The following is an 8,759-nucleotide window of genomic DNA, read 5'->3' on the forward strand; positions in this document are numbered from 1 at the left end:
GTGGGAGACGGAGCTTTGAGGGGTCGTCCGCAGCTGCAGAGCCGGGCCGATCGGCAAGGAGGATTTGCAACCTTCTCTGGAAAAGGGGGAGCTGGTTTGCTCTCCCCTCGTGCCTCGCACAATTCTTGCCTGTTCTCTTCTGGACATCTTGGCCCGTAGAATCATCTCCCAGATGTTATGAATGAAGTTCTATATGTCTAATTTAATAAACAACAAAATTAGAATTTTAGCAGCAATTTTAATTGAGCGGCAATTTTATATAAAATGAATACAATCAAATATAATCAAGAAGGTACAAAAAGAAATTTGGCAGTGGTTCAGATAAAGTATACGCAAAACAAGTCAGGGTACGGGGGAGGTTTTCTCACCCTGCCTCCCATACAAAAAGCACAGGAGTCCAAACACAACTTATATACTGTATGCTAATACATATTCATCAGTATTTTCCTGTAAATTTCCTCCTATTTTCGATTCTTAAAGTCTACATCACTATACTCCACAGCTCATGCTCCAGTAGTTGCAAAGGGGTCTTTTGGCTTTTTGGCAGTCGCTTCTGACCAAGGCTTCTCATCATTGTCACGGTCCTTTGAACAACCCCACAGGTTACATATGCGCCCCAAGTCTTGTGTTATAGAAGCCAGCATTATATTCCAAAAGTAAGCCTTATTATTTAATAGATACCTGGAATCATTTCAATTTTGTCCATTTCAAGGCCAATTCTCTAATTATCCTGAGGCCTATCCCATTTTGGGATTTTACTTATCTCAAACTACGTCCTGTATCCTATTCTCTCATGAACATCTGAGAACGTCTGTTTCATAACACTAATTACATGTCCTTTTCCTCTATTACTTTTTAACAAATATTTTCTAAAATATCAATGTAGTTGCAATTGTTAGCACGAATCATATTCATCCATCATACGGACATTGATGTACTTCCCCCGTCTGTTCTGCCCCTTCCACCCCACCCCATCCTTCCAGTGACTGTTGCCAATTTGAACATGCAGGAAGAGACAGAAAGACCTGATAAACATTGTTGTTTGGAAAAAATGAGGGTAAAGAGGGGAGTAGGAGGGGAGGGGAAATTTAATTATAAAATGGGAGGAACAGCACTCTGTCAAAATTTTAACAATTAAATAATAGAGATCTGAAGAAATGTTTGCAACAGGACAAGAGCATCACAGATTAATTGATTACACTGAAAAACATGGTTATTTTCTTTTTCAGCTGCCCCATTTGTCTTGCTGTAGGTCCTACTGAGCACATTGCAGGCAGAGTGTGTTGGGGGGATTCGAGGAGCAATCAGCCTGACCCAAAAGCTCAAGAGAAATTTAAGACATCAGCTTCCCTGCTTCTCCCTCTGCCCAGGCAGGGACATTTGTATTGTATCTACCCAGGTGTATTTACAGTCCCGTGCTCATGGCAGAGAAAACTTGTCCCTAGAGGAACCCATAGGAGTTTCACCTCTGAAATCAATCTCTCTAAGTGTCACCTAAGATTTTAATCCTCCTATGTTTACATCCTTATAGCCTGACACACACGCAGTAGTTTTTCTGAGCAGATTGCCAGCTACATGTTACCACATATGCCATAATAAACAAATACAACTCATGCACAAGCAATTCAGAAAAAGTTCAGGTACACAAGTATAATTAGCAAAGTGGAAAGAGATATTAAGCATAAGATGGTTTAATTACAATTTTTATACTGATAGAGTTAAATTCTGTTTTCTTCATCAAGTAGAATATGGAGAAAGAAGAACCTTGGAAAAATTACAAGAATAAAACTGGTTGTAGGTTTTTTGGTTTTTGTTTGTACCCAGGATACTGTGATTTTTTTTCCCCTGGAGTGATTTCTGATTTATTTTTCACAACAAAACCCCCCAAAACCACTCTGTGAAGCAAAATTAATACACATATACATGTGAATACATGTGTACATGAATACATGTGTAGCAGCATTTGCATCACCTAGCTAAGGTCTGCTACTTGAATTATGTATCAACTTCTGGGTTTAAAAATGTTTGGAGGGAAAGAAAAATATGGTAAATAAAAAAATCTACTTGCCTTCATCTGGATTATAAACTACCTCAGAGAATGGGTGGATACAGGTGATTAAGATAAAAAGATGTGTTGGGCTATTTGTCTAAGCCACAAAAGGACAATTTGTAAGACTTGACAGTTTCAGATGCTTAGGGTTTAGCTGTGTTGTAGAGAAGAATAATGAAAGCCATTAGTGATTACAGCATGCTGAAAATTGGCATCTGAAGGTATCAGGAGAAGGCTGAGTTGTCTGCAGTAGTGCAACAAATAACTTTGAAAGGCAGCAAGCTGAATCATGAGGTTGCACATCACTTCAGGAACTGGGGAGCATATTTATTTTTGACTTCTGGAAACAGTGAATCAAATCAAGAACATTTTATCTAAAATGGTAAAATATTTCTTTACTGCATCCACATCCTAAAATGCATCACTTTTAAATATTTTTAAAATAAAAAATGCAGTAGTTTATTACAAGCTATTTTTCTTTACTTACCTTAAAAAAAAGCTCTAAGAAATACATTTGCTCTGTTGTTCACAGATGCAAATTAGAAATTAGAACTCTCATCCCAGTTTATCCAATTTCTTTATTCCCACTCTTTGTGCTCAGTACTATGTAAAAGCCATAATTAATGAGACAGAAAGTGTGAGGTCCTTTAAGACAGTTACCTGGCACTGTCTTCAGCCTGCTTCTCTGGGGAGCACTATTTTGATTATTTGTCTTCTGTTTCAGTCTCTCTGGGGCTGATGTCATACTTTCAGTATCAGAAGAATTGTGCAGCAGTAAATGCAGGCTGTGCCATTCCCCTCCTTTCTTTGGTAAGTACACTTTAAGATTACGGGGACCCTCCTTGCTCTCTTGCTGTCTGCTCTGAACTGAACATACACCCTTCAGAACCACAGGTTTTCAGAAGGTAGGTAAGTACCTGGCAGATCTCTTCTGCCAATTGTATGACAACCAGAAATTGCACATGATATTATAATTAACTGTTTAAGTTCAGCTACAGGAGCCCTCACTTCCAGATGCAGCAGAAAATATCTGGGTTTGGGAGGGAGAACTAATGAGGATTTATGGTTACTTTGCTTGGAGAGGGATGTATTTGCTCCTCCAGACCCCTGTTAAAGAATAGACCATTGTACTGTCACCATGTTTGTCAGGGTTCTGGTACACCAGCTGAGTTACAAGAGATGATTTCTGTTTCTTCATCTGGCCTGTGTTTCCTACCTGGTTTAAGGCAGTCCCCTGAACACATGTGCACATTTACAGCTGTGAGAGAATGTGCAGAATAGATGCCAAGTGGTCTTCCCACAGCTTTACAGTTCAGTCCATAGTTGATCTGAGAAAGATTAATTTATTCCTATTCTTAATTTGACTGGCATCAGATGTCCATAGAATTCCAAGATGTGTACCTGAATGTGCCACAAAATTGACTGCTGGTTCCTGAGCTCACAGACATCTCTGCAGAGTTAGGCTGTGAGAAATGTGGGACTTTGCAATAGGTCTGTCTAATCTGTGTGTGCACAGGGGGATTAAAGGCACAGGGACAGCATCTCGTCTTGCCCTGGTGAAGGTGATGAACATGCTCACATATCTCAGCCAGAACCTCTCTAATGGCACAAACAAATACTACCTGAAAACAATGTGAAATCACTCTGGCAATCCCTGCAGAGACACTAGCTTTAGGCTGCTGAGATCAAACAGCCTGAAGTGTCTGGGATGCTGGTCACCACATTTCACACCAGCTGAAGCACGTAGCTGTGTAATCTGCAGGGAGCATAAACACAAATATTAAATTCTTGAAAAAACAGATATAGGAAAATATTTCTTTTATGAGAATCATAAACAAATGTAATTCCTTCCAAATCCCAACAACTTCTGAAATTGTTCTCTGAGCAGAAACATCTGTGTCATGGATAATACTGTAAATATAACAGAACTTCTGATTTTCTTCCTCCCTTACTCTGTTTTTGGCCTGGTCAATTGTTTCAAGGCTCTGTGCTGAAATTGCCGGTTCTTAGCCATACACTGTAGCCACAATGGGATGTTCAGCTGTGGGTGATCATCTCCAGAAAAGTACTTGCTGTATTCAAAAAGCATGGGAGAACACAGGTTTTGGAGGAGGAAGAGTGCAATTGGTGGTTATCCTCAGAGTTGAAATTTTTATGGAAGAGAATGGTGTTCAATGCATTGCCTCCAGATTATCACTACAGTCAAACTAAAAACAGTAGAAGAAAAAAATCTGTTTCAGGACCAAGAATACTTTCCTTTGTATAATTAGGTTCTGCAGACTTCATAGTGGGTGTCTGTGTCTCCCTCATTTCCATCTATACTCAGAACACACTGTGGAGGACAATCAGTCCTGCTCACTTTGTTATACATTTTTTGTTATCTCTCCTGGAGATTTAAATTTAACATTATCTACTTAAAATATTTGTATGTGGAGGCAGAAGTCTGCTACATTCTCTGCATAGGATATTTTTGCTGAGGTGCAAGGGCATTTGAAACACATCTGTGGAACAAGATGCGTGTTCTTTCCTGCTAGTATTTAAAATGAGGTCTCTGATTTTGTGTGTTAGGTTCTAGATAACTGTTAGGACTTAGTTGTCAAAGCAGTCAAATTTTTACACTGCCACAGGACACATGGAAGCTCTCCATGCTTACACTGGTAGCTGCTGATGGCTTTTCTGCTCCTGAACCTGGTGTACTGTGAAGAAAAAGGCATGGATGACAATCATGCGTACTCATAAAGAGCTTTAACAATGCTAGATGTATGGTTGGACTCGAGAGGAAATGTAGGAAGCAAATCCTTACCAGGACTCCAACTTGAGCAATAGTTGCCTTCTTTTGAGTGCTGCCCTTCATTCTTTATTCAGACCCCCAACAAATTTCCAGTAGGAAAGCAGGCTCCCCCATCCAGTACATATTAATTGCCTGGTAATAGAATTCCTTTTTCAACCCTAAAATGATACTCAAGTCCCAGAATGAAAACAATTGCTGTCAAGCCTCCCATTGTGAACTGTGTCGCATCTGTCATTCTTCAGGTAACTGAAGAGAACAGGAACCCCCCTCTGAAACTGGCTGAAGGCTGTTTCACCTCTCTAAAAGACATTCCCCCCAGGTAATACAAAGTCACTCCCTTGTGGTTTCTATTCTCACGTTGACTGTCGCCCTGCAGGAAGTGGCTGCAAGAGAGGAAACCTAAGGCTTGGACTCCTGCTTATCTTAGATAAGTGCTGGTCCTTCGGCAGTGTTGAAATGAAGATCTTCTCTGGGGCAGGGTTGGGGCAACAGTCCTGAAATACAGGGTAAACTGATAGAGGCCACTGTGCTACCTTTCAGAGGTGATGAGGGAGATTGGGTAGCATGTGGGGAAGGGTTGGAGGAACTCCAGAAATCTTAAATTATTTCTGGTTGTGTTTGCGGTTAAAAGTCTGAGGCAGTGGTGCATAAAATTTTTAACTAAGTATCCGCACAAGGTTGGTAAGAGGTAGCTAATATGCATGCCGAACCTATGTTGATGGCAGAGAGAGGTGATGTGGGATCACTTGGGATCACAAATGTGGGATCATTTGTGGGATAGATTCACAGAGCCCATAGACCTCCGTAGGTACTTTGTTAGCAGAGTGAGTGATGCCCTTTTTCCCGTTAAACCTAAAACGTCCACATTGTACTTTATTTTTAAAAAGTCTTTCCCAGAGGAGTGAGATTCAAAAGCCAAGCAGCTTAGGTTTACTCCGTTGGCTAGGGTCTCCGGGAAGAGCGCCGTGGATCCGCAGGGAATGAATGTCGCGACAGGCGCCGGGCGCGCCGCGCACGGCCGGGGCGGCAGCGCCCCCCGGCACCGCCACCTGCGGGCTGGCGCGGGCACTGCGCTATCGAGCTCGGCGCCGCTCAAACGCCTGCGATGCTCCGCGGCTGCGCAGCGAACTTGGGGTGCCTTCGGTGATACAGCTTTTGTACATGCTCGTGGCATTGTTTAATACAGCCTTAAAATCGAGCTTGTCACTGAGCTACATTCTGTTCTGCATTTGCTGCTGATTAAGAATATCTAAAAGCCTTGTGTGGATATCACCTGCTTACCTTAAAGCATTAAATTAAAAGTCTGTTTATACCGTTGTATATGTTTAACAAATATGTGCTTATTTCACAAGGGTGGTCAAATGAGTGATCTCGTGGAAGAAAACTGCAAGAAAAGCTATTCTTCCCAGGAAACATCTGCAGAAAATAATGTGTCTCCTGCTGAGGACTGCTCAATAAGACGCAAAAATGTGGTATGACTTCTTCAGTACTATTTTATTATCAAGATACTTAAAATTGCCTTCAGTTTTTTCAGTCATTACAAAAACAAAGAGCTGAAGTCAAGTTTGTAATGCAGTTTGTGATTTAAAGGGCTAAGAGCAATTCTAAGTAAGTAGGGAAACAGAAGAGTATCTTAGAGGAAGGAATATCACCATACCATATTATTCCTTTGCAACTGCAAATTGCATTATTTATGATCATGAATGGTGATGATGCTGAAAAATCTACCCCAGAATCCAAAGCAGACATGTCTGAATAAGGTACATGAGATTGCCCTGTATGTTTTCAGGAGAATGCAGCTGAAGATGCACAGCATCACCACCTTGGGAAAAAGTGCACTCAAGTGCATGGACATTCCTGAATCATTGTATCAGCAGATTGGGCTGAATGGCCACTGCTTTCCCCTGAGAAACAGTGAAAGGGCTCAGTTGTTTGTGGAAAATCACTGTGAACTCTGATGGGAATGACACCCTCCAGGGAAGCTAAGAGATGGCAAGGCAGCTCCATTTACATAACAGGAGAAAAATATAAATTTGTATGTATTTTTGTGCCTTTACATAATGAATGATAAGTGTCAAAGCTTACAGTCATTGTCCAAAGGGAAATTGTTTGACATGATGCTTATGTTTGCAGTGACTTTAGAAATATCTGTCAACGTATGTGGACTACATGGAATGGTAATACAGAGATTATATTTTAGTTTCCAAAAGTATTCAGCAGTTTTAACTAATTGTAAACATGAATTCCATAAAATTGGCAGAAAAATGCATCCTCCTATTTCTCAGAAAACCTTGCTCAGTTGAGCTTCTTTGTTTCTGTCTATGTGTTGGAGTTTTTTTTTCTCATACTTCTTGCTTGCGCAAATGTTTCCTTACTGTACTAGTTGCTCCTTCAGACATTTTTCTTGCCCTCAGATTGTTTGGACATAGATAGTTTCTAGGCATCTGAGGGAACAGTGAAAATAAGACTGAATCCATTTGAGATGCTTATAATCGTAGTACTTGTTTTTACATTTTAGATGAAGATGAAGAACAAATACATAATTCTGCCTCTCACATGGCAACTTGCAAACTCCCTGCCGCTGTACCAGAGTAACGTGTTCAGAGTCATGATTGTTCCATCCCCAGTCAGGCATCACAGCTGGTAAAAGGAATACTTGGTTAATAGTCAGACAAGCAAACATTTTAAACAATCAATATGATCTTATAAGTTATCAGGAATATTAATTTTAATGTCATTCAGAAGCCATTGAGGACACTTGGCAGCTGATAAATATGTTTCCAATTGTACTAATTACAAACTTTCTGTTGTTCATTTATAGCAAAAACTCGAGAAACAACTAAAATGCTTAGCCTTTCAAAATCCAGGACCTCAGGTAGCGGACTTCAATCCTGAAACTAGACAGCAGAAAAAGAAAGCATGCATGTCACAGATGAAACAAAATTTTTTTTATGAGTCCAAGTAAGACCTCTAATTTATTACCTGATTTACTTTAAAAAATGGCTGGTAGGCTGTTCACTGAACCTAAACGAAATTAATAAAAGCATTGTATTTTGCAGAATGATTTCTTGAAAGCCATATTGGGAAAACAAGATTTTTCTGTGTGACTTTAAGGAAATTTTGATATAGTATGGCATTCATTTTTTAGTACCAATGGCTGTTGCAATTAGGGTGTAATGCTTGTATTTCATTTTGCTGTGAGTTTATTAAAGACTAAATACTTGTACGTATGTTTTCCACATGTGTTTGATTTAGTGTCTGAATGCATTGAAGCATTGTCTGAAAATAATTTTTGTTCTCTTTCACAGATTTACAAAGAAGTATGACAAACATGGCAGGCTGCTTTGCAATGACATAGATTTTTGTGATTGCCTGGAAATGGACTGCCTGGGTTGCTTCTATCCTTGTCCCAAATGCAACTCGAACAAATGTGGGCCAGAATGTCGCTGCAATAGGAAATGGGTTTATGATACGATTGAGACTGAAGCTGGGGATGTGATCAGTGAGCTCCCATTTTTTGTCCCTGACTGATTATGTTCTGTTAGGTTTTGTGCCTGAATATTGTTCTTTTAAATTCATGTTTTATTAAAGTAAATCACCACCTGGCAGAGGTGCTTGTGCTTTTTTATTGCTGCCTACCTAGCAAATTTTAGCATTCCCCATCAAGTAAAAGTGTGTATTGCCTTATTCCTCATCCTTGTAAGCTTTGCTGAGGCACCTAGTCAATTCTTTCTAAATCTTGACTTTCTAAAATTGAAGGTATCTAAACTGTTATGAGAAGATAATTTTCTTACCCTGGGAAGCTGAACTGCTTTACTTGTAATGAGGGTTTTTTGCCAATTTCTCTGCTTGTTCAATTACTCAGATGTGTGACACAGCTCTTTCTTTTGTGTAGGCTTGTCCAAGAGCCTTCATCCT

The 8,759-nt window shown here is 40.0% G+C and overlaps 1 protein-coding gene across 1 annotated transcript in view; it reads left to right on the forward strand.

Moving 5' to 3' along the window:
* ARL14EPL (ADP ribosylation factor like GTPase 14 effector protein like) overlaps positions 1–8,449 on the forward strand; it is an 8,642-nt gene extending 193 nt beyond the window's left edge. Inside the window, 7 exon segments of the mRNA XM_005430346.2 lie at positions 2,775–2,860; positions 5,084–5,160; positions 6,194–6,313; positions 7,360–7,375; positions 7,378–7,484; positions 7,663–7,802; positions 8,150–8,449. Of these exon segments, the coding sequence (XP_005430403.1) occupies positions 6,203–6,313; positions 7,360–7,375; positions 7,378–7,484; positions 7,663–7,802; positions 8,150–8,372 (597 nt within the window). The 5' untranslated portion in view covers positions 2,775–2,860; positions 5,084–5,160; positions 6,194–6,202 and the 3' untranslated portion in view covers positions 8,373–8,449.
* The last annotated feature ends 310 nt before the right edge of the window (positions 8,450–8,759 follow it).

Source organism: Geospiza fortis, unplaced genomic scaffold (genome assembly GCF_000277835.1).
Source record: "Geospiza fortis unplaced genomic scaffold, GeoFor_1.0 scaffold962, whole genome shotgun sequence".
Taxonomy (NCBI): Eukaryota; Metazoa; Chordata; class Aves; order Passeriformes; family Thraupidae; genus Geospiza; species Geospiza fortis.